At 47.7% G+C, this 25,882-nt stretch overlaps 1 protein-coding gene across 3 annotated transcripts in view; it reads left to right on the forward strand.

The window, feature by feature from the left end:
• The window catches only part of SETD5 (SET domain containing 5), a 75,568-nt gene extending 49,989 nt beyond the window's left edge, over positions 1 to 25,579 (forward strand). The window contains exons 16-24 of one of the 3 annotated variants that reach the window (XM_083355937.1): positions 1,416 to 1,658; positions 3,553 to 3,682; positions 10,115 to 10,368; positions 15,876 to 15,932; positions 19,183 to 19,638; positions 20,344 to 20,624; positions 21,857 to 21,990; positions 23,681 to 23,763; positions 24,622 to 25,579. In XM_083355937.1, the coding sequence (XP_083212063.1) occupies positions 1,416 to 1,658; positions 3,553 to 3,682; positions 10,115 to 10,368; positions 15,876 to 15,932; positions 19,183 to 19,638; positions 20,344 to 20,624; positions 21,857 to 21,990; positions 23,681 to 23,763; positions 24,622 to 25,203 (2,220 nt within the window). In that variant the 3' untranslated portion in view covers positions 25,204 to 25,579. The remainder of the gene's footprint in view (positions 1 to 1,415; positions 1,659 to 3,552; positions 3,683 to 10,114; positions 10,369 to 15,875; positions 15,933 to 19,182; positions 19,639 to 20,343; positions 20,625 to 21,856; positions 21,991 to 23,680; positions 23,764 to 24,621) is intronic. The other 2 variants (XM_083355939.1, XM_083355938.1) reach the window with 2 other exon arrangements.
• Positions 25,580 to 25,882: the final 303 nt, after the last annotated feature.

Here is a 25,882-nt window from a genome sequence, read left to right on the forward strand (position 1 = left end):
GATTTGATGCAGTTTTCCTTCACTGATTCTCGTAACTAGTCAGCAGTCTAAAATAAAAAGCGAAAGGTTGGCAGCGGTCAGCTAAACCCAAATGTCCGAATTAACGTGTGGATTGTATCTGTGAGTATTGATGATCCACAGAATTCGCAACAAATCTGCCTGCAAAAAAAAAAAGGTTATTAAAGTTGAACTTTGCAAAATGTAAGAACGATGCCATTAGTATGCTTCCCCCCCCCCCCCCAAGATTATTTTTTGGCACGGCAGCACAGAAATCAGAAATTTCCCACAGAACTATGAAAGGGAATGTTGGTTGAAATGAAGCATGAATTGTAAAAGCTGACCCAAGACTATGAATAGTCTTAAGTGATGCCAACTCAGAATTGTTGAATTGGGAAGCAAATGCTCTAGTGAAGTCTTACACTTGATTTATTGAAGCCAAGGAAAAATGACATGTTTTCCAATCCAAAAATCCAAAAATGGAATTTTCATAATCAGTTTTGAAGTCATCACTTTTTGTCTTATGTTTTAGTTAATGCACTATCTTTTTAAATATACTGTATGTGATGTCTAAAATAAATATACTGCTCAAAAAAATAAAGGGAACACTTAAACAACACAGTGTAATGTATTTAATAGTAGGATGTCTTATTTTGTGTTCCCTTTATTTTCTTGAGCAGTATATATTTAGCCTCCAGGATTGTAGAATTCATCATTAACATGGTGATATTAAAAATACTGTGCCACACATAAAATTCAATATGACTTGAGGAAAAATGTGTCGGGTTATCTTCGTTGTGTGAAATCTGGAAGGCTTCTGGAAGACCTAGGAAGTGGCATGTTTATTTGAATGTGTGATCTTTTTTGCATAAATGTTATTCTTTGAATTAAATTCATTAGCAGTTCTTTTACCATAATTAATCAGCCACATTAATAAATGCTACATTTGAATACAAAATTAAATTACATTGAAATTCATTAATCAACCCGGCATTTAATTACATCATAATATTGAGTTGGTTTTGTTTTACAATGGGCACTTGACCGAAGGAAGTAAAACATCACTGTAGCTTTGAGAGTTCACTGTAGTTCAGGATTTTTAGCATAAGATCGACTTGTGATGGGGCTGTAGGGTAAGTAGTGATAGAACAAATTGAGACAAAGTTCTAAAAATGAATGTCTGCAGCTTCCAACATTATTTATTTTTATATATTCATAATTTATGATTGTAAGCTTCTCAGAGTCATTTTCAGAGTGAGATGGGCAGCATATAAATTTAATGAATAAACAAAATGAAAAAAAAGAGATGGCAGTCCCCTGCCTGACACCATGATATTTCTGCCTATCTTCATTGTCTCGCTAATGTTTGCACATTCTTACTAACTCTGTGTAGTAAATATGTCTGTTTCTCTTTCTAGTATCTGGTTACAGAGTGGCTGAACGACAAAGCAGAGAAGCAGGAGTGCCCCATTGAGTGCCCTTTACGTATCACCACTGACCCAACGGTGTTGGCTACCACCCTGAACATGTTGCCAGGCCTTGTTCATTCCCCGCTCATTTGTACCACCCCTAAACATTACATCCGTTTTGGCTCTCCCTTCAACCCGGAAAGGCGAAGGCAGCCGTTTCAGCTGGATGGGAATTACAGCTCTTGTAAAAAGGTATATTTCCCACGGTGTCTATACATTTAATCCCTTGGCACATTTCACACACAGGACAAAGTAGGAGGGCAGCTTTATAACAAGGGTCCCCAACCCCCAGTCCATGGCCTGATGCTGTTCGGAACCAGGCTGCAGAAGCTGCATTTGTGAAAACCAGGGGAAGGCAACCTAGGGTCTTTTATGACATGTGGACTTCAACTCCCAGAATTCCTGAGCCAGCATAGTTGAAGTCCACAAGTCATAAAACACCCAAGGTTGGCCTACCCCTGGTGAAAACAAATCCCTTCTCCCTGCCGCCACCAGCCGGTCCGCCAAGCCGGAAAGGTTGGAGACCGCTGTTTTATAAGATCCCCTCATTAGATGTTAAAACGCTCTGTAATGTAGCAGTGATGATGTCTCACAGAATAGATATCTGAACTTTAAATCAAAATCAGACTTCAGGTTACGTTTTTCAACCTGTGTTAGGGTTTCAGCTCCTAACATTTCCCAAGCCGCATTTCCCACGCTAACGAGGGAATTCTGGGAGTTGACATCGACATGTTTTAAAGCTGCCGTGGTTGAAACATTTTTCCTAGGTGTATGTCTAATGTCTTGCATTAGGAGACAGTGTCGCTTTTTATACCCCCTAAAGCAGTTTTTGTATTTTATGTGGCACATATAATAATAGAGAAACCGTGTGCTTGGCAGCCTTGGGTGTCCAGGAAATGTAGAGTGTTACTTATAGGTTTCAGAATGCTCTATATGCTACTGTAAAACCTTCAATTTCCTTGTTATAAAATTAACCAAACTTAAGAATATACATTTATGTGGTCACATGAACCAACATGATTTACATACTTTCACCGTGCTCACCTTTTGGGCCTCAGTTGGAGCTTTAGTGTGTTTCACGCTGCATTGTAGTTTCCATAATTGGATGGTAAGAAGCTCCCTTGGCTTGTATAAAATCTGACATAGAAAGATGAGTTGCATCTACTGAATTAAATTCACATTTCAATACAAAAATGGTCACCAGATAGCTGATTGATTTAGGGCAGGGGTAGGCAACCTTGGCTCTTTTATGACTCATGCACTTCAACTCCCAGAACTCCTAAGTCAGCTATGCTGACTCAGGAATTCTGGGGGTTGAAGTCCACGAGTCATAAAAGAGCCAAGGTTGCCTACCCCTGATTTAGGGCATAAACCAGTAATTTTCTTTGCATTTATTGTTTTACTTCAGAGTAGCCTTTTCCAATCTGCACTCCAAATCCTTATGAGAATTTTTACCCTTTAAATTCCAAGGTATTTATGGATCCCTTAGTCCAGAAAGACTGGTTTAAAATGTTAATAAACAGAGTCTTACATGCTTCATTAAAATAAGAAAGTTTTGGTTCTGGTTTTATAACCTTGAGAGTGTCGGTGTAGGAGTGACCTTTTAATTTGGCAATATTGGCAACACATTAGCACAAACTGATAATGACATTGATTACAGATCTCTTTTATGAAAAATGTGCCTAGTTTCTAAGACTTTAGAAAAGCATTAATAAATATGAAAAGTCACTTGCTTAGTATTTGTGGAGCGCTAGGTCTAGTCTACACAGATTAGTTTTACCAATTCCATTCCACATAGTTGGATTCCCCTACACTAAAGCTATTGCTACTTTCCTAATTATTTTTAATTCCTTGTCCAGAATTGCCAGTTCAAATGCGAATTCTAAGGAGAGAGAGAGAGAGAGAGAGAGAGAGAGAGAGAGAGAGAGAGAGAGAGAGAGACTATACAAAATGAGATGTTGCTTAAAAGTTTAACTGATCTTTGGGATAAGATAGCAGTCGATGCTACCAGTGGAATTAAAGTAATCTGTTGAAACTTTCTGAAAAACAGAAAGAATGTGCACTCAGTAGGTTTTATTTTTTACAGCGTTGGATGAAGCAGGCTCTGGAGGAAGGAATGACTCAGACCTCACCTGCTTCCCAGGAGAACAAAGCCCAGTGTCTATACCAAAGCAATGAGAGTAGTAGTGTTTCTGGCATTTGCACAGAAAATACAGGTTGGTTGAGATGTCTTCGCACTATTGATACGTTAAGGGGAAGGGAAACGATTGGAGTTTAGTCCTGAAAAGTGATTTTTAAATATATATATATATATATTTTAAAACAACCTTTTGTAAAAAGAGTCCTACAGCTACTCGGGTATGGCCACCATACGCTTAAAAAGAAAAAAAAAATCTTACCACAATTTTAGGTTAATAATAATGTAGATAAGGAACCTGAATTTTGCACACTCTGCTTTCAACCGATGAAGATTTTGTAACAAGCGAGAGCTTAGGAGTGTTCGAAGTCAGTTACTTAAATTCTGCCTTACATGATGCTGGGCAGCTCCACATTTCTGAGTTCATCTGTTAAGCTGCTGCCATAAAGAACACGCGGCAAACCTGCGCAAGACGTACGGGTGGCATTTCCCTCCCCCCCCCTTTTGCTGGGTGGTTGCCTTGGGTGAGATGAACAGGTTTAACGTGCGTAAAGGGCCCTCTTCTCCACCAAGCCCAAGAAATGGGTAGTCGTGCAGAAAGTGTACTTACCTGAAAAGTCAAAGAGTTTTATGCTTAATGCTTTTCTCCTAACGCTTTCTAGGGAGATAATTGGTTAACCAGTGGGCACCTGGTTACAGAGCAGCCACTCTGCAGCAGAGCAGCTACCTTGCTACATCTGTGAGCGAAGCAAAAAGCTGAGTCTTAAAAAAAAAATAGTAACTTTACATCTGTCTTTGCAGAGGAAGAGGGTGGCGGACTCCCCAAGTCAGGGATCAGTTTTCCAAGGACGTCAGACGAGGCCCTAGGCAGTGTACAGATAACTGTGCGTTGCACAAAGGTAGTGGACAAAGCACTAGTTCTGGGCAAAATTTGCAATGTTGAATGAGTGAGAGCAAAAGGAAAAGTGGAAGATTTCCTCACGATCCAAAAAAGATTTGTGTGAATTTTGGAGTGGTTTCTAAGAGACCCCCCGCTGCAGTTGTCTGGTGGCATCCCCCCCCCCCAAAAAAAACCCCAAACCCCTCGACAAATATTTGTGCGTGGGGTTTTTTTTTTTTGTTCCAACCCAGATTAAATTATATTCTAGTGTGTGATGGATAGTTGGGAAGGGCAGCTATATGTAATCGCGAGGAGATTTCGTGATCCAAGAATGAAAGGAAGCCGGGTGTCTTTTGTGAGCAGTTGTTTAGAGGAGATTGTAGACTGAGAGGCAGCCTCTCACGAGAGGAACAGCTCAAAGTACTTGCAGCAGTTAGTGAAATAGGAACTAATGAGACTTGGCTGGGGAGCTATTCAACAGAAGACGTCTCGGCAGTTAACATTCCTCCTTCCATTCATAGATATCTAGGGGACTCCGTTGAGCAAGAGTTTGAATTGTGGAGGATGAGAACCACTTTTTTCAGTAGAATCTGAGAGCGGTGTAATGGCCAACGGAACAATCAGGCTTCATTCTACATTTCAGCCAGTGGGGAGTTAATGAGTCTCATTGGAACGTGGAGAAGTTGGAGTTCCTGCATTGGAAGTGCCGGGAGCCTGTAGACAGCTTGCTACACAGCTGGCAAAGTGTTCCGAATGATCCAACCGTGGAAATCAGGGCTGATTGCATGGATTTCATCCTCTTTCTTAGAGATCATATAAGGACCGAACGCCGTACGCGTAAAACAAGCCCCCAAATGTTTCTGGATGCGTGTGGAGTTATATGAAGGGTTTGGTCTGTTGCAGAAGTTTAGATAACACGGGCGCAAAGGAAAACGGCCTCCATTCAAAAAAGGATGCGGGGACTTTTAAATCGTTTTGTCATCAAGAAGCGGTTTCCCCTTATCCCAAAGATACTACTGCGGTAGTGTTTGAACAATGACATTAGTAAGAGCGCATAAAGAGTGTAGTTTGGGGTTGGATACGGCAGGGCGAAAAAGCTGAGGAGAGTTCAGATTCATTGGAAGGTTGAAAAAGTGCAAAAAGAAGGGCCGGTTGTCGGGAACTTACCGTATATACTTGAGTATAAGCCGAATTTTTCAGCCCACTTTTTGGGCTGAAAAATTCCACTTCGGCTTATACTCCAGTCAACAAAAAAAACTTACCGAGGACTTGTGCGCGGCCGAGGCTTTGGTGCTTCCGGGATCGCCCGCACCTCTCCCAAGCCACCGCCGTCCGAGACCTGCCGAAGTTTGGGGAGGTTTGGGGAGGTGCGCGCGCACCTCCCCAAACTCCGCGCCTTGCCTGCCTGCTTCTTTCCGCAGCGGAAAGAAGCAGGCAGGCAGGGCGCGGAGGAACGGAGACTTGCCGACGTTTGGGGAGGTTTGGGCGTCTCCCCAAACCTCGGCAGGTCTCCGTTCCTCCGCGCAGACCTGCCGACGTTTGGGGAGGTTTGGGCGCCTCCCCAAACCTCCCCAAACCTCGGCAGGTCTCCGTTCCTCCTGCCGACCTTTGGGGAGGTTTGGGCGCCTCCCCAAACCTCCCCAAACCTCGGCAGGTCTCCGTTCCTCCTGCCGACCTTTGGGGAGGTTTGGGCGCCTCCCCAAACCTCCCCAAACCTCGGCAGGTCTCCGTTCCTCCTGCCGACCTTTGGGGAGGTTTGGGCGCCTCCCCAAACCTCGGCAGGTCTCCGTTCCTCCGCGCAGACCTGCCGACGTTTGGGAAGGTTTGGGCGCCTCCCCAAACCTCCCCAGGTCTCCGTTCCTGTTTGGGGAGGTTTGGGCGCCTCCCCAAACCTCCCCAAACCTCGGCAGGTCTCCGTTCCTGTTTGGGGAGGTTTGGGCGCCTCCCCAAACCTCCCCAAACCTCGGCAGGTCTCCGTTCCTCCGCGCAGACCTGCCGACCTTTGGGGAGGTTTGGGCGCCTCCCCAAACGTCCCCAAACCTCGGCAGGTCTCCGTTCCTGTTTGGGGAGGTTTGGGCGCCTCCCCAAACCTCGGCAGGTCTCCGTTCCTCCGCGCAGACCTGCCGACCTTTGGGGAGGTTTGGGCGCCTCCCCAAACGTCCCCAAACCTCGGCAGGTCTCCGTTCCTGTTTGGGGAGCTTTGGGCGCCTCCCCAAACCTCCCCAAACCTCGGCAGGTCTCCGTTCCTCCGCGCAGACCTGCCGACCTTTGGGGAGGTTTGGGCGCCTCCCCAAACCTCCCCAAACCTCGGCAGGTCTCCGTTCCTGTTTGGGGAGGTTTGGGCGCCTCCCCAAACCTCCCCAAACCTCGGCAGGTCTCCGTTCCTCCGCGCAGACCTGCCGACCTTTGGGGAGGTTTCGGCGCCTCCCCAAACGTCCCCAAACCTCGGCAGGTCTCCGTTCCTGTTTGGGGAGCTTTGGGCGCCTCCCCAAACCTCCCCAAACCTCGGCAGGTCTCCGTTCCTCCGCACAGACCTGCCGACCTTTGGGGAGGTTTGGGCGCCTCCCCAAACCTCCCTAAACCTCGGCAGGTCTCCGTTCCTGTTTGGGGAGGTTTGGGCGTCTCCCCAAACCTCCCCAAACCTCGGCAGGTCTCCGTTCCTCCGCGCAGACCTGCCGACCTTTGGGGAGGTTTGGGCGCCTCCCCAAACGTCCCCAAACCTCGGCAGGTCTCCGTTCCTGTTTGGGGAGCTTTGGGCGCCTCCCCAAACCTCCCCAAACCTCGGCAGGTCTCCGTTCCTCCGCGCAGACCTGCCGACCTTTGGGGAGGTTTGGGCGCCTCCCCAAACCTCCCCAAACCTCGGCAGGTCTCCGTTCCTGTTTGGGGAGGTTTGGGCGCCTCCCCAAACCTCCCCAGGTCTCCGTTCCTCCGCGCAGACCTGCCGACCTTTGGGGAGGTTTGGGCGCCTCCCCAAACGTCCCCAAACCTCGGCAGGTCTCCGTTCCTGTTTGGGGAGGTTTGGGCGCCTCCCCAAACGTCCCCAAACCTCGGCAGGTCTCCGTTCCTCCGCGCAGACCTGCCGACCTTTGGGGAGGTTTGGGCGCCTCCCCAAACGTCCCCAAACCTCGGCAGGTCTCCGTTCCTGTTTGGGGAGGTTTGGGCGCCTCCCCAAACGTCCCCAAACCTCGGCAGGTCTCCGTTCCTCCGCGCAGACCTGCCGACCTTTGGGGAGGTTTGGGCGCCTCCCCAAACGTCCCCAAACCTCGGCAGGTCTCCGTTCCTGTTTGGGGAGGTTTGGGCGCCTCCCCAAACGTCCCCAAACCTCGGCAGGTCTCCGTTCCTCCGCGCAGACCTGCCGACCTTTGGGGAGGTTTGGGCGCCTCCCCAAACGTCCCCAAACCTCGGCAGGTCTCCGTTCCTGTTTGGGGAGGTTTGGGCGCCTCCCCAAACCTCCCCAAACCTCGGCAGGTCTCCGTTCCTCCGCGCAGACCTGCCGACCTTTGGGGAGGTTTGGGCGCCTCCCCAAACCTCCCCAAACCTCGGCAGGTCTGCGCGGAGGAACGGAGACCTGCCGAGGTTTGGGGAGGTTTGGGGAGGCGCCCAAACCTCCCCAAACAGGAACGGAGACCTGCCGAGGTTTGGGGACGTTTGGGGAGGCGCCCAAACCTCCCCAAAGGTCGGCAGGTCTGCGCGGAGGAACGGAGACCTGCCGAGGTTTGGGGACGTTTGGGGAGGCGCCCAAACCTCCCCAAAGGTCGGCAGGTCTGCGCGGAGGAACGGAGACCTGCCGAGGTTTGGGGAGGTTTGGGGAGGCGCCCAAACCTCCCCAAACAGGAACGGAGACCTGCCGAGGTTTGGGGAGGCGCCCAAACCTCCCCAAACAGGAACGGAGACCTGGGGAGGTTTGGGGAGGCGCCCAAACCTTCCCAAACGTCGGCAGGTCTGCGCGGAGGAACGGAGACCTGCCGAGGTTTGGGGAGGTTTGGGGAGGCGCCCAAAGCTCCCCAAACAGGAACGGAGACCTGCCGAGGTTTGGGGAGGCGCCCAAACCTCCCCAAACAGGAACGGAGACCTGGGGAGGTTTGGGGAGGCGCCCAAACCTCCCCAAACGTCGGCAGGTCTGCGCGGAGGAACGGAGACCTGCCGAGGTTTGGGGACGTTTGGGGAGGCGCCCAAACCTCCCCAAACAGGAACGGAGACCTGCCGAGGTTTGGGGAGGTTTGGGGAGGCGCCCAAACCTCCCCAAAGGTCGGCAGGTCTGCGCGGAGGAACGGAGACCTGCAGAGGTTTGGGGAGGCGCCCAAACCTCCCCAAAGGTCGGCAGGAGGAACGGAGACCTGCCGAGGTTTGGGGAGGCGCCCAAACCTCCCCAAAGGTCGGCAGGAGGAACGGAGACCTGCCGAGGTTTGGGGAGGCGCCCAAACCTCCCCAAAGGTCGGCAGGTCTGCGCGGAGGAACGGAGACCTGCCGAGGTTTGGGGACGTTTGGGGAGGCGCCCAAACCTCCCCAAACAGGAACGGAGACCTGCCGAGGTTTGGGGAGGTTTGGGGAGGCGCCCAAACCTCCCCAAAGGTCGGCAGGTCTGCGCGGAGGAACGGAGACCTGCCGAGGTTTGGGGAGGTTTGGGGAGGCGCCCAAACCTCCCCAAAGGTCGGCAGGAGGAACGGAGACCTGCCGACGAGCCGCGGCTACACAGGGTATTCCTGTGTATTCAGGCTTGCAAAATGGCGGATCGAGCCTCTGCTGGCGGCAGAGGCTTGCAGAACGGCGGATCGGCTTATACTCGAGTCAATAACTTTTTCCAGTTTTTGGGGGTGAAATTGGGGGTCTCGGCTTATACTCGAGTCGGCTTATACTCAAGTATATACGGTAACTATAGACATACGGGAAAGCCATTGTGATACGGTGGATAAGATTTTAGTTTAGGATCAGGGAATTCCAAGGTCCAATACACCCTCAGCCGTGGAAGAAGCTCGCTGTAATACATTATTGATTAGCTGTTAAGCCATATTAGAATCCATGGAAGCTCACTAGGAAGATTTTAGCTAAATCTAGTCGCTTTCAGTCCATTCTCTTTATGTGATGTTGGTTGTGAGGAAAATTGGAGATGGAAAAGTAGATGGATAATAAATAACTAAATAGGCTGCTAAAAGCATGATGTTGGATTGGTTGTTAGCTCCTGCTCAGCCTTGTTGTACATCCACGACAGCTTTTCCATCAACTGAGCTTTAGTTCAAAAGTTGAAGAAAACGAATGTGAATTTGTATGGAATAGGGCAAGACTTGAGGTATTTCTGTCTTGACTGCAGCTCTGTATTGTGACAAGTTTCCTGTCGCTGAATTAGTCTTAACAAAACAATAATTTGGAGTTGTTGAAGGCCTGAATTTGACTGCTTTCAGTTGAGTACTTTTTTTCCCCATTCCTGGAACATCCATTGAGTCCTCAGATTGTCCTCCTTTTAGAACATTGTCCCTCGTTTCAACTTTGGCATTAGCTTTGAGTGACTGTTCATGTGGCAGGAGCCAAATTTAAGACGCAATGGGTACATGTAGAGAGGGATGGACGTTTTGAGCACGAGGACGAGGGCTTTATCATAGTAAAATGTCATCTACGTCGTATGTTGAATTCCAGATGTATTGAGCCCTCTGAAGAAGTGGAAGTCTCGCTACCTGATGGAGCAGAGTGTTACTAAATTATTGAGGCCACTGTCTCCTGTCACTCCTCCGCTTCCTGAGTCCCTGCTTCCCGATGCGCTGAGCCCACACCTGACCACGTCCTCCTCGTCTATGCCAGGAGAGGAGGAGAGTCGCAATGGCTGTGGTGTGATCTTCTCCCCAATTCCCTCCTTGGCTGCTAGTCGCTGCAATACTCCACTACAGTTTGAGGTAAGCTGAGCTCAATCGCTGGGGGAAGCAATTCTGCTCGCAAAACCTAGGAGACGCGCATCGAAGTTACTTGGAAGAAAAACGGTTAACACAAGGGGTGCGTGGATGAGATTTTAAGAGAACCTTTAAAAGAGTTCATTAGAGATACAGGCAGCCCTCGAATTACGGCCACAGTTGAGCCCAAAATTTCTCTTGCCAAGTGAGATTTGTCTCCCTTTTAACGACCTTTCTTCCCATGTTTGTTAAGCGAATTCGCTGCAGCCGTCAAGTTAGTGACAAGGGTTGTTAAAAGGAATCTGGCCTCCCCGTTGACTTTGCTTGTCAGAAGGTTGCAAAAGCTGACCGCGGGATTCTGGGAGAGTGCAACCGTCATAAAATATATGCCAGTTTGCCAGGTGGTTGAATTTTGGTCATGTGACTACAGGGACCCTGCAAATGGTCATAAGTCACTTTTTTTTTAGTGCTGTTGAAACTATTCGGTTACTAAACGAATGGTTATAAGTCAAGGACTACCTGTACTAATAGGGTGAATTATCTGTTCCCTTATTGCTATGTATATTAGAGTCACTGGTATTAGTGCTCCCTCATGTCCTTCTAATCCAGACATGTCAAACACAAGGCCCGGGGGCCTGATCCGGCCCGCGAAGTGGTTTCATACGCTGCGAAGCCATCCTGGAAACGGTGAGGGAACGGCCCCCACTGCCTTGGCCCTGGCCCAGAGACCCTCCTTCTGCCAGAGACCCTCAGATCTGTCCCACTCCTGCCCAGGCCCCCATAGGCACCCTTGATGCCAACGATGTAGAGCTGGCCCCGCCCACCCAGTAGGCCATATGTACTATAGCCACGCCCACCCACTAGGCCACGCCCACCCAGGCCACACCCACCCGGCCCCTTGAGGGCAACCGCAGTGTTGATGCGGCCCTCAATGAAATTGAGTTTGACACCCCTGTTCTAATCGCTGCTTGAACACTCTCTCTCCCCCCCCCCCACACACACACTTTGTTGGTACTTATATTGCCAAGTTCACAGACTCCTTCTCCCCCACATGCATTGCCTGGTAAATCAACAACTGATCCCATGTTTTGCCATCTGCATCAGATTATCCTTCTCTTCATATTTGCCTCTTGTTTTTCAAACCTCTTGTAAACACTTAGATTTTAAGGCAGATGTTGAACGCGTAGTTTTGTAGGTTTCTTACAGAATAACCCAGAGTCAAATGCGCTCATTCTCAAATGTCCCATGATTATGTCCCATCTGTTGGTGCGAGATGGATTTGAAGTTTGGAAGATGTGGCTATCCTTGGCATCTGCCACTCCTCTTAATAGAACTTGATGGAAATAATATTCTCTTGATTGCTGAATCAGTCACCATTGAGGAGGATTCAGATGTTTTGACCCTTGTTTCTTACATACGTTAGCATATCTTGTGATCCAGCTGCTCACTGTTAGGGATGGGCTTGGGTTCTCTGCAGTTACCAAAAAAAAAAAATCACTAAAAACTACATGACTTCATAATCTTAATTTCTGTTGTCTTTAAATTACAACAGAAGCCTTGTTTTTTTCAGAATTTGAGGGGTCCTTGGTGCTCTATATAAGCTTGCATGTTTTCTTGCAGACGTTTCATTACCCAAACTAGCTAGTGACGTTGTTGCACTGATGATGTTACCTAGTTTGGTTAATGAAACGTCTGCAAGAAAACCAGCAAGCTCATATAGAGCACCAAGGACCCCTCATGTCAACGCTAAGCTACAAATATTCTCCTTTATTGGTTTTTTCAGAATTGGCAGTTTTAACTAGTTCTTCGTGGTATATTCTCTTATTGTTGCCCAGAAGACGGCAGGGGTCCCCATTTCTTGTTCAACCTCTGCCTTTTTGCATTTTTCAGATACTCTCAAATCTATTTTCCATATGTGAGAAAGCCACAAAAACTACTCCCGAGAAATCCTCAAGCACGGTTTCTTTTTTAAAAAAAGAAGAGTTTTAAGAGTCACAGTATAAGCCTATTTGTTTCATTTTTAAAAGTAAATATGCTGTTAATTGTAGCTTCATAGACAGTATCACATTTCACTGAGGCCTCTTAACCCGACCAGTCTTACAGATACTGCCGTGAGAAGATGGCAGGAGATTGTATTTTGAAGCAGTTTCTGCTTCCAATTTGAAGCACTGCTAATTTGAAGTTGGCAGCGGAGGAGAAGTTGGCAGAATCAGTCTTAAGTCAGTTCACAAAGCTTTTCATCTTGGGCAGAATCAAAACTACTGCTTTTTACTGTATATGAGTCTTTTGTCCTCCCATCCTGTATTTTTGTAAGAAAGATTTCCCCCATCTACATTTTCTGTACTCAGGCTTTGTTATTTATTCTGCTCATTATGGCATTTTATTTTATTTAAGCTGTTCCCTGCTGCCTTTTCAAGACTATTCAACAAACAATTGTCAAACATCAGATCTCTAAAATTCTGTCTGGAAATACAGGCAGCACACAAGTTTATAAATTCATAGGTCCAGTGTAAATGAAAGCAAATATGTATGCATGTAAATTCAAATAAACATTGGAGTAGAACATTATTAGTGTATCCCTAAACATCAGCACATTAAACAAGTTCAAACCAAGCCAAATTCGGCTATTAAATCAAGCCAAATAAATCAATTATACACAACAAGCACAAAACACAGTGACTCCACAAAAACCAGCTAATATAGTTTGAGGAAACAAACTAGTTTAACAGCTAGTGTCACATTTAATTGTACATACACTACTGTTGGAAGAAAATATATTGCATATTAAGACAGTACCATAGTTAAGATTCTTAGTCATCTGAAAACTTGTGCCACTAGTTAAATTTTTGCTGATCCCTTATTATACCCAGTTGTGAAATAAACTTCCAAGCTAGCCTGGAGCAGTGTGAGGTCATTTTACACAAATCTTCCTGTATGTCATGTGTATATCATTTGTATAATTCTGGAAATTATGCTCAGGGAGAAATCAGTTGTTGTAAACCTGCAGTGTGAGATTTCTTTTCTAACATAATGAATTCCTGGGTCCCATATTTGACTTAAATTACTCTAGGAACGGAACATTTGGGATATACTTGAAGTAAAGAAAGTGGAAACTTATCCCTTGTAATTAAGAGGTTATAGAGCATACATTTTTTTGCTGTTTTTACTCTTATCCTCCGGTTATATTTTTTTATTATTACTTTTTTCTGTCTTTCCTATAGAAGTTCAAGTCAAGAGATATAGTACAGGTAGTCCTCAACGTATGACCACAATTGAGCCCGAAACTTAACGTTGCTAAGTGAGAAATTTGTGAAGCGGGTTTTGCCCCATTTGACATTTTTCCTTGCCCCATTTGTTAAGTGGATCACTGCAGTTGTTAAATTAGTCACACGGTTGTTAAGTGAATCTGGCTTCCCCCATTGATTTTGCTGCTCAGAAGGTTGCAAAAGGTAATAACGTAACCCCGGGAGACTGTAACAGTCATAAATGTGAGTCAGTTGTCAAGCATCCAGATGTAAATCACATGGTCGTGGGGATGTTGCAACGGTCGTAAATGTGAAAAATGGTTATAAGTCATTTTTTCCCCAATGCCGTTTTTTAACTTCAAATGGTCACTAAGCAAACTGCCGTAAGTTGAGGACTACCTGTGTTCCAGCTTTCAATTTTAATATCCCCCGAGGCCTGTGAGAGAGGTTAGGTCAGGGGTAGGCAACCTCGGCTCTTTTATGACTCACGGACTTCAACTCCCAGCTATGCTGACTCAGGAATTCTGGGAGTTGATGTCTGTGAGTCATAAAAGAGCCGAGGTTGCCTACCCCTGGGTTAGGTCATAAGGTGAGGACTCACACAGAGTCATAAAGTGAAGATTACGGTCGAGTATGAATAGAAACTTGCATTTCCCCCACTCCTGGCCCCCAGCACTCAAATCCACAACACTTTCATGATGGGCAGCCGAGTTTGAGGGTAGCCTAATTCCCCCACAGCATACAAGACAGGACAGGAAGAATATTCCCCAGACCTTGCATAAATCTAAATAATTTAATACTTATATTACATTAAGGAAGTTTTTTTTTAATGCAGTAATAGCATGCCCCCAGAAACCTTCCTTACCTGTCATGTCCGTCTTCTCCCTGGGAAGTAAGCAAGCTAACTTCACGTCCACTGTGGTTGCCCATTGGGGAAGCAGCCTTTCCGTCACCAGTTCTCCAGCGCTCCACGTTGCCTTCAAAGTCAGGAAGTTTGTCTCTTTGAGTCCCCGTTCCTGAGCTCCAAGACCAAGAAGTGAACATTTCCATGTCCTGCTTCTAAGCTGCCTCTTTGGGAGCGCTCTGGCTCAATCCCTTGGGCTCAGTCTACCGAGCTCCTACCCCCAGTCCCTCCCTCAGCTGTCCCTGGCAGCAAGGCTACCTACGTAGAGTCAGTTCTGACCTGGCTGTGTATTAGTAAGGGGATGTTTGGGGTTTTGACACTCAAGAACGTCCTATGCCAGTGGTGGCGAACCTATGGCAGGCGTGCCAGAGGCGGCATTCAGAGCCCTCTTTGTGGGCACACGTGCCACGCCCCGGAGATGGCAACTGTCCCTCTTCAACCAGCCGCCCGAGGTCCCACGTGGCCGGATGCATCCCGGCACGGCTGGTTTCCCTCCTCCTCCCCCCCCCCCCGGTCCCGTCCCGTCCCTCCTGGCCTCGCATGCTCTGCTTTTCCTGGGCACAACCCACTGCATCGCCTCCTCAGCTGTCAGCCACCTGTCCAGCTCAGAGGCAGCTTTTTGCACTTGCTGGCCTCTGTGTGCGGGGACCGATGGTGGCAGGCAGCAGCTAGTAGACTGGTCCCTGCCTCGCCTCGCCCCGTGGCAATGGTACCCCCACCCTGCTTCGCCTCACCCCGTGGGACAAGCCTCCTGCCCGCCACCCCACGTGCCAGAGACCCCATGGATCTCCCCCAACCCTGTCTGGCCCCCACAGGCGTCCCTCCCCACGAGCAACATCGAGGTGGCCACGCCCACTTTGGCCACACACACCCAGTCTGCCTTGACCACCACAGCCACCCCCCCATCCAGTGGGCCACGTCCCACCTGGCACCCGGTGATAAATAATTGGATTTTGGGTTGCAGTTTGGGCACTCGGTCTCTAAAAGGTTCGCCATCACTGTCCTGTGCTAGTTCAGGCTGACTTTCTGAGGTTTAGAAATAAGGGGGTTTTTTTTAAATAAAAAAAAGACTGCATCCTGATTTCTTTGATTTGGGCCTGACATTGCAGCAATGAGATACGATAACTCTTGTCCTAAAGTCTGTGTAATGTTTGTAGTTTAAACCCACCCACCCACCCCCAACTGCTGAGGACCACCCCAGAAGAGTTTTATTTTTATTTTTTTCTTTTTGTTTTGCTCCAGAATAGCTGCGGCTAACCTCTACGCTTGGAGGTTGTTGTTGTTGGTTTTTTTTTCTCACTTTATTTTATTTTGCCTCTTGACTTGTAAAATTAGATGAATAACAAGATGCTTTTCCCTCCTAGAACGTATCCTCCCCTGAGAGTACCCCTGCGCATAGGCCCGAGTCCCTGTCGCCCGAGGTAGTTATCACACCATCTCAATTGGAGGGCGGAGAGCGTGGGCACTTGGTTTGTGTGTTGAGCAAATGTGTGTTCTTGGGGGGGGGAGGGGGTGGGGGGGAAGCGGCAGGAGAAGGAGGAAGTCATTGGGGAGGAAGGGACAAGTCAGCTTCCTTTGTAGTTCTAGTTGGGTAGGAAACAGGGAAGCATGGTATGTTCTAGTCCCGGGGTAGGCAACCTTGGCTCATCGATGACTCGTGGACTTCAACTCCCAGAATTCCTGAGCCAGCCATGCTGAGGGGAAAGGGAGAGGTTTCCAAGCTGAGCCAGGCTGGCTCAGGAATTCTGGGAGTTGAAGTCCACGAGTCATCAAAGAGCCAAGGTTGCCTATCCCTGGTCTATGCAGTCCATCTGAGGCATTACAGGTCAAAAGCCTTGTCAGGGATAGTCAACCTTGGCTCTTTGATGACTCGTGGACTTCAACTCCCAGAATTCCTGAGCCTGCCATGCTGAGGGGAAAGGGAGAGGTTTCCAAGCTGAGCCAGGCTGGCTCAGGAATTCTGGGAGTTGAAGTCCACGAGTCATCAAAGAGCCAAGGTTGCCTATCCCTGGTCTATGCAGTCCATCTGAGGCATTACAGGTCAAAAGCCTTGTCAGGGATAGTCAACCTTGGCTCTTTGATGACTCGTGGACTTCAACTCCCAGAATTCCTGAGCCAGCATGGCTAAGCTTGGAAACCTCTCCCTTTCCCCTCAGCATGGCTGGCTCAGGAATTCTGGGAGTTGAAGTCCACGAGTCATCCAAGAGCCAAGGTTGCCCACCCCTGTTCTACTCCATCCATCTGAAGCAGAGAGAAAAACTGAACTAAACCAGCATAAAGCTCAAATGCCCCTGCGTATTCTCCTTGTTTCTTTACAACACAAGGTTATTCTGCATCTGCTCTACCCCCCCCCCCCCAGGTCCAAATTCTTCAAGATACAAATTCTGAATCCAGGCTAATAATGCCAGTCAGTGAACACAAAGGAAGCCTTCCTTAGATGTTGAGAGGGATCTGAGATAAAACATAATAGAACTTGGGAGGGAATAATTGCTTTGATTAGCTATTGCAGATGCAAGGGGTATTATGCTGTAGGTTCTTATCGACCTGCATGCTTACGCTCTACTTCACTGTCTAGTATTAAACTCTGTCATTCAGTCGTAAAATGCTTAAGCAACGTAGTGTAAAGATTAAAAAATGGCCTTTCTATTGTCAGATGCTTAAGACAGCGTTTGGGTTTATTAAGGTTTCAAAGGCTGCCTTCTGCGGCCTGGTGGCCACCAGCTAAGTTCCTACCACTAAGAAGCCTGAGCTGGCCAGCAGACTAGGAAAGTCTCTCAGAGGGGTTAGCCTTAATATTTCTGCTAAAAAAAAAATAAGCTGTTTAAGATTGCATTTCGCTGTGCCTCTATTCTAAACATTGAAATTTTTGTTGTTGTTGTTGCATGGTGTTCTCGTTTTTGTAACCTATCAAGATACCCTGTGTGGTCTTTATGTTTGTCTACCCTTATTTCAAACCCAGATGGCTACCCATAACTGATAGAAGCCCGTTACATGCCGAACCATGCTTAGAAAAAGGCCACTTCTGAGCGATTTTATATATATATATATATATATATATATATATATATATATATATATATATATATATATATATATATATATATATATATATATATATATATAATGCAAGCAGGCTGAGCGGCAGAAAGAACCTTAGCCTTCCTCAAGGGAGACACTTTCAGCTGAGTGAAGACCAGCAGTTGAAGTTGGTAGCCTGCAAACAAAGCATTGGGGTGAAAGTGCCCTATGAAAACTTTGCAAAACGGCGGGGGGGGGGGGGGGAAGAGCTAGAGACAGATTCTGTTAAATGGCATATACCTCTAGAACAGGGGTGTCAAACTGCCAGTCCACGGGTCGGATGCGTTGTGCTGAAACGGCACCCACCCTGTTGCCGGCAGTGGGGAAAAAAGTCACGCCAAGTCGCGTCACGTGACGTTGCGAGTTTGACACCCCTCCTCTAGAAGATAGCTAGTAGTATACAGGTGATAAGTAGCACACTTCCAGCAGGCAAGAGCAGCTTTCCACTGCCTCCTGTTCTTGAGACTAAATGAGTTAGAGATAATGATAACGTACACTTTCTGTGCATGGCTTTAGACTGGAGAGATTAATTCAAAGATATTTTTTTTTAAAAAAAAATTTAAACAGTAAAACGAAGTCTGTCTAGAACAGTCTTTCTCAATCTTGGCCACTTTAAGCTGCGTGTACTTCAACTTCCAAAATTCCCTAGCCAGCCATTTTGGCTGAGGCATTCTGGGAGTTGAAGTCCACAAGTCTTAAAATTGCCAAGGTTGAGAGATTAGTGACCCAGGTATCTTAATTCTTCTGAGGTAACTTAGAGACCTTTTATAATAGTTTGGATCAAGATGGGGCTTGAAAGCAGTGGAAAAGGGGGAAGAAGTACAGACTGCCAAAGAACCATCTCTTTTGATTAGAACACATCACATCTTATCTCTTGCTTGTTTTTAGAGCAATTCTGCCGATGTCAGGGAAAGATTCCTGTAAAGGAATCTTGTCATTATGACTGCGAACATATTCTGTCTAGAGAACCACCCAGGATTCCATCATCTAGTGGTTGCTCCTCGTACTCTGCCACCTACTCTTGTCAGTCTCTGTGTTGAGGAGATTTCTGAATGATGTGGTGTGAGGAAAAAAGTGTGCTCGTGTAACAGTTGTACCGTAAAGTAGCTGGTTGATCAAGACATCCGGTGCGTGGCATCGTTGCTTGCCTTGACATTTGTGTCGATTCTTCCCCTTTTATTGAAATGGTTGTGATGTTATATGTGAAATGGGTGACCTTGCTAAAAACACCAAGGCCATTTGGGGGGGGGCATTAATATTTCCAACCCAGATTTGGGGGGGGACGGGACCCCGAGAATGTGCAAAATCTGCTGCCTGGAGAGGGGTGGGGTGGGGGGAAATGGACTGTGCAGGTAGAAGAACAGATAAAAAGCAAAACAGAGCAGAAAGACCGCAACAGGTTAAGGGACCAAGTAGCGGGAAAGTATTGTGCGCTATTTTGCCCAAAGGGCAAATATTTCATTTTTCTCTCTTGTTTCTCTTTCTCTCTTTTTGTGCCCCTCCTCCCCGGTTCTCCCCCTTATTTGATATCCTTTTCTTCCCTGTCCTCCCATTGCCCCCCACCCCACCCCACCCCCCGGTTGGCTATTCTAGCTCTGCCTCAGGACAGACCTGGAGACGCCAAAGGCGGGATACCTGGACGTCGGTGCTCACAACTGCCTGGAGAGACCTTCGTTACTTGCCACGGGGCATTCTGATCCAGCCTCCCAGCCCTCCGATGCCAGCTTCCTGGGAAAGAGCGGGGAAAGCCAGACTCTGCTCAGAAGCTCTGACCAAGCTTTCCGGACAGAGTTTAACTTAATGTATGCCTTTTCCCCTTTGAACGCGATGCCCCGGGCCGATGGCTTATTAAGAGAGTCTCCCCAGATGGCCGATGGGAAGCTTCTGAATCCAGATACGGGCAGCTGCTGTTCTCCCGCAGAGGGATACTTTGGCAGGCACGAGCAGGCAGTTCTTAAAGAAGCAGTACACGGCTCAGTGGCCCACTGTGGTGAGAGGAGTTGCGAAGGAGTCAAACCTGCCCCCCAGAACCCTCCACAGAGAAAAAAGGTGAGTGTGGGAGGGGGGGGAAATTAAGGGGTGGGAAAAGGAGAGGGTAAAGCAGAAATGATCACTCCCCGAAGGAAGAGAGCAAGGGAAGGAGCATATAAAAGGGTTGAATCGGGGGTTGTAAAAATATATCACGGACGATTCTGAAAGAAGGATGAGCACACAAACGTTCTGGTAAAAACGGTAGCTGAGAAATTTACGAATAGCGTAGATAAGTCATTAATTTCGGGAGAGAGGCACGTTTTTCATTTTTTTTTCTTTTGCTGTGCTTTTTGCTTGTGGGCTTCCTGTCATCGTTGAAATGAATGTTGTTGTTTTAAGTGAGCTTCTGCCAACCTAGCAGTTCGAAAGCACGTAAAAAATGCAAGTAGAAAAATAGGGACCACCACAGTGGAAAGGTAACGGCGTTCTGTGCACCTTTGGTGTCTAGTCATGCCGGCCACATGACCACGGAGACGTCCTCGGACAAGCGCTGGCTCTTTGGCTTTGAAACGGAGATGAGCACTGGCCCCTAGCGTCGGAAACGACTAGCACGCATGAACCTTTACCTTTACCTAATCAGTTGCTAGGCTAATTCCAAATCTAGTTCTGTGGCATTGGTAGTGATTTGCAGTCAAAACAGTCACCATAGCCTGATTTAACCTTAACTTACCCAAACTTGGCGTCAGCTAGACTTGATAATAGCTTTTTTTTTCCCCCTCATAGGTATCTCTGCTGGAGTACCGCAAACGAAAGCAAGAGGCCAAGGAGGGAGGGGATTCAGCCAGATGCACAGTGGCATCTAATCGACTAAACAGCAGCAGCAGCAGCTCTGGGCCAGATGTGGACGTTGGTGCCGTGCCAGGCTCCGGGGGTCTCACCCTATCGTCTCCACAACATGGCTTCTCCCCCTCGCACTCCTCCCTGACTCATCTGGAGGAAGTGAGCCCCCCAGAGCCAAGAGCAACTAGTCACTGCAAATCGCATGACAGCATCAGCAGTCGGTGGTAAGCCGTATTGCTTGTTTTTACCCAGCCTTTAGAAGGAAACGTTTGCGTAATTCACACCCTCGTATCTAAAAAAAAATCCCTCGGTACGATGCAACAGGATAATCTTGCCCAGCGAGGCTGACGTTATTGGCCAAGTGATTACCTCTAGGACTGCTAATGCTGCGTTATCTTAAGTCCAGGGGTAGGCAACCTCGGCTCTTTTATGACTCGTGGACTTCAACTCCCAGAATTCCTGAGTCAGCATAGCTGACTCAGGAATTCTGGGAGTTGAAGTCCACAAATCATAAAAGAGCCGAGGTTGCCTACCCCTGTCTTAGTCTGAGGAAGACTCCCTCGATGCTAAGCATTTCTTACAGGCAGCACCAGGGCAGATTGGCTTTCCAGTAGCCAACGCGTCATTCTGTGGAAATCCTACAGCAGGCATGCAACTAAAGGGGTTCCTGGCAAGAGCCAGTCTTCCTGCTCCTCTTCCCTCACAAGAGGAGTTACCCTATGGCACCAGAGTGACATATTGAGCACAAGTGGGTGGGTGTAGTACTCTGTGCCTGGGAACTGGCCTTTACAGCCTGTCTAAACCAGGAAACTACAAATAGCAGTGAAAAGGGCTTGTGACCCGCCTCTATGAGGGCAAGCCTTGTTTTAGAGCTTGGTTCTGAGAATCGGTTGCGAGGTACCCACATACCCATCGGGTTAAGCAACATTGTGCAAAGTGTAGAAAGGGAGTAATAAATAAGAAATTGAAGACCCTAGGCCACGACGGAAGCAAAATGCGGCTGTGCAGAATGTAATTGGGGCTGGCAATTCCATCACTAAGGGACACAAGTCATAAAGTTTTGCCTCTCTTTTTTTGGAGGGGGGCATCTCATCCATTTCATCCATTATGACTTTCTCAGCCTCCCCTTCTCTCTCCTTCCATTCTTCTGGAGATGCATTGGTTTTCAGATCCGTAGTCCCCATTGCACTTTGCAGTAGGTCTAATATTCATTGCAAGTCATTTGGGCCTTCAGCCAACAACGTGGCATCAGCTGCATGTGAAAGCATGTCTAGGGACCTGATCCCACCCTAGAAACGAACGTTTTCAATAAATAACATGAAATTTATTGTGTTTACAAGCCTTAAAATTACCGTTTGTGCATTTATGTAAACCAAGCAACAGTTTATTTGCCCCAAAACTTGAAATTCCCATATTCACTCTTTTTTGCCCCCACCTTCTCTGTCTCGTGTTAAAGGATGGTGCCCACTTCTGTTGAGCGACTTCGAGAAGGACGTGGCATTTTGGAGAAGGTTTTACGTAGCAGTGCTAAAATATGTCCGCGAGGAGAACCCTCGCCGTCTCGAGATAGCGTAGGAGAGAGAGAAGTAGGTAAGTGAGAGAATAATATATCAGACAGGAGCCCTGAGGATGAATCTTCTTGGAACGCCAAAAAATATGTGAGGACTCTCCTTGTGGAGTCATTCTTCTCTGTGGAGCCACTTCCCCATTGAAATATCCAACCCGCTTGAAGCAGGCTGGTTTCTAAAGATACTACGCAGCTGTCTGTTAACAGTCATCTCTAGGTCTGAATTTTCTGCAAAAAAAAAGGGGGGGAGGCTTTCCTGGAAGATAACGGTTTGCAAAATCATCTTTTGATTTGGCAAAACCCCCCCACAAATTTTCCATTTTTATAAATATAAAGGAATCATAAGGACACCACATGGCTGACAAGAAGTAGCCACATACAGTAGTGGGTCGCAGTCACAGACGTCCTACTTAAATAAGGAGCAGCCATCTAGTTATATATAAAAAAAATGTTCAAAAAACCCCTAATCAAATCAATGTTGGCATCGTTTTGAATGAAGGGTGTATTTTTCCCCCCATGCTCCATCCCATATGGGTATAGTCATGGGAAGAGAAACACAAAATGAGTTACAGGGTAGAATTTATAAAGCAGTTTGTTTTCATTGTTGTGAACTGCTCTAGAGCAGACATGTTGAACTCACAACATCGCACAACTTATCGGGACAGTTTTGCCGTTGCTGGCAATGGGGTGGGTGCGGCTTCTGCATGACGCGTCTGGCCCACAGGCCGGCAGTTTGACACCCCTGCTCTAGAGCTATTACTCTTCCAGTAGTTATTCCCTTTCTTTCCGTCGACATGACAAGAGTGGTCCAAAGGAAGGACAATTAACTATGTTGTGGTGTGCCTTCCCATTCCTGTATCTCACTGTTCTCATGACATGCAAATATTCTCCAGTACACCTCGTGCCTCCAATACGTTGCTCAGGCTTCCAAGTTTCTCGAGGTTACATTTCCTCTCAGGAATGCTTCCTCACCTTATTTCTGTAAAAAAAAACAAAAAACCACCCGTCGGATATTTGATTTGATATTTTATTAATTTGTTTTAATTTAGGCAGTCTTTCTTACTACAAATGTTTTCACTGTGTTGTTATATATTTCTTTGTTGTAAATTGCCAAGAGTCTGAATGATTGCAGTGGCATGCAAGATGAGTGAATGAATGTATGTTCGTTCATTCATTCTCTACAGATGCCAGTCTCAGGGAAGTGACTCTTGCCACTTAATTGCCTGATCCAGGAAAGAATATGCCGTTGTCAGAATCCATTTATATCATATTCATAAATGGAATGTTTCAAACATTATTCCATGGATTCTGCCATCTCCCGAAGAGAAGAGATGTGTATTGAACCGGCAATAGGCATTTCAAAGGAAAGGAGAAGCCTTTTGAACTGGGGAAACAAAAGGGGGGGGGCTAGCATCTGGTTTTTGTCACGGAAGAGAGCAATAAACATGAAGGGTCCTAAGTTCCTTTTTCCCACGAGATGGATGATACAAGAGAAAGGATGGGGGACTGACCAAATGGGGGTTAAGGGGGGTTAAACCGGGAACTCTGTATAAGGGTTTACTTCGTGGAATAATATTAAGTCCTGTCTCGTTCCTACAACCAAGCATGTCATAGTAAAGATTCTTTTTGGAATAGATTTGACTCCAAGAATTTTGTCTTCCTAAGACGTGGTTTGGGGTGGGTCCTTACTTATCTCTCTGGTTGGTTTTCTAGATGCTGTAGAAGGAGACTTATCAGAATCGCTCGGTTCTTCCTTCAAGGGCCCAGCTGTTTACAGTCCTCGATACAGCTACCAGGTATGAGAAGCAGTAGCAAGTTTGGGTATTAAAAGTCTCTACCCGTAGAAATTCATCCATCTTCTAGGTTTTCCACAAGGTACCCAGCCTTTCCCAATCTTTTAAAGTGCATTTTGAATTCCCTCGTTTTAGAAAATACCGATACAGGTAGTCCTCGGGTTACAACAGTTCATTCAGTGACCATTCAAAATTACAACGGCAGGGGAAAAAAGAGGGCTCGTGACCCTTTCCCACAGTTGCAACCTTTGCATCCCCAGGGTTCACGTGATCAAAATTCAGACGCTTGGCAATAGGCTCACTCGTGTCCGTTGCCGCATCCCAAGGTCACGTGATCCCCTTTTGCGACCCCCTGACCAGCAGCGTCAGTGGGGAAGCCAGATTCACTTAGCAACCGGGTTATTAAGTTATCAACTGCAGTGATTCACTTAAGCACTGTGGCAAGAAAGATCATAAAATGGAGCAAAAGTCACTGAACAGTAGAAACGGGCTCAATTGTGGCTGTAAGCAGAGGACTTGCCTGTAACAAATGGCCCTTTGGAAATACCCCACATATTGAGAACTAAAATGTAGGTCGGAGGTTGGTGGACGCATCCTTCTGTGCCAGAGGAGGACGGTGGGCAACAACGTGACCGGTTTCCTTTCTGCTCAAAGGAACGTTTGGTGACCGCCCATCTCCACCCATTGCAGCCATTTTGTAGGCTCATCCAGGTCACGATGCTGGATTCCCGACCTGTGTTCTGGTTCAAAAGGTTTGGAGTTCCCCGATCCAGACTTCCTTAAGGAGGATTGTGCAGGTAGGCAAGCTACAGCTGAATATAATATTATTGTGTTTTGTTTTTGTTTTTTCCCCCCTCCCAGCTCTTGCAGTCGGACAGTCCGCGTACAGAATCTCAGACTCTTCTCCAGAGCTCCTCGCCGTACCGAGGACATCCCGTTCCATCCCCTGGATACAGCTACCGGTCTCAGTCCCAGAGAGCAGGACACCTCCCCTCCCTCGGCTCTTCGGAATCCTCCATGTCCTCCACCCCGTCGGGCTCCACGGACTCTACGGCTCTGTTTTCAGGGACCTCTGGGTATTATAGCAACCAGCACCATCCTGGCGGCGGAGTCTTGAAGAAGAACTGTCCCGCCACCGCCGCTCCTAGTCCTGCCCATTCGACAGTTGCAGACTGTTTGCCGTCCTCCGAATCAGGGTCGCATCCCTGCATGGGAACTGCCAGCTGCACTTCTTCCTCTAGGCCCCCTCAGTCGGACGTACGGACTATCAACCCTCCCGCTTCCGGGCAACCTGCTCTCTACCAGAGCTCCAAAGCCGCCGCCACCGCAGCACTTTCCAACTCGCAGCACTACTCTCACCGAGGGGGAGGGAGCAGCATTCACCCGTACAGACTGCAGCAGCTTCCAGGGTCGGGCGTAAAGACTCAGACGGGCCTTTCGTAGGGCAGGACTGAGTTGCCTACTCTTCCTTCCGGCGGTAGCTTGAAAGGAAGGATGCTGGAACGGCGAAGGGCCAGAGGCCGAGGCTTCAGGATGTACGAGCGAGCGAAAGCACTGCCAGCCACCCCCTGGCTCTGAAACGAGGAGAAAGTGGCGGTGGCGGTGGAAGTGGTGGCAGAGCCTGTAGCAAAGCATCGCCACGATGCCTGGGTACGTTGTAGAGAAAGCAAATGGGTGCTGAGTGGCATGGCCTCTGTCTCCTGCCTGTGCCCTTAGCTTGTAGTCACCTGGGCAGGCAGGTAAGCTTGAATAAGAAACCGTGCAAATCAGAACATTAGGGAAGGGCAATGGGGGGTGGGCGGGCGGGGCTGTTCCTTTAAAAAAAAAAATCCCAAAGTGCTCTCTGCAGAGTTGGGTTCCCAGAACATTCTGGGTTGGGGGAGGGTGGGTGGTGTAGTCCATTCTGATCATTCCAGTTGCAAGCAAGAGCATTTATTGTGTCCAGGCTCTGGGCAGAGACTCATGGGATAGGGCTGGTGGTAGTGCGTGTACGTATGTATGTACGTCTGTGTGCGTCCGTTCAAGTATGAGTCCGTGTGTGTGTGAGAGAGAGAGAGAGAAGACAGGATGCGCAAGTGAATATTGCTGCAACAGTAACATCGCTCGCAGAACCAAGTCTTGG

The sequence above is a fragment of the Vipera ursinii genome (genome assembly GCF_947247035.1).
Source record: "Vipera ursinii genome assembly, chromosome: 2".
In the NCBI taxonomy this organism is placed as follows: domain Eukaryota; kingdom Metazoa; phylum Chordata; class Lepidosauria; order Squamata; family Viperidae; genus Vipera; species Vipera ursinii.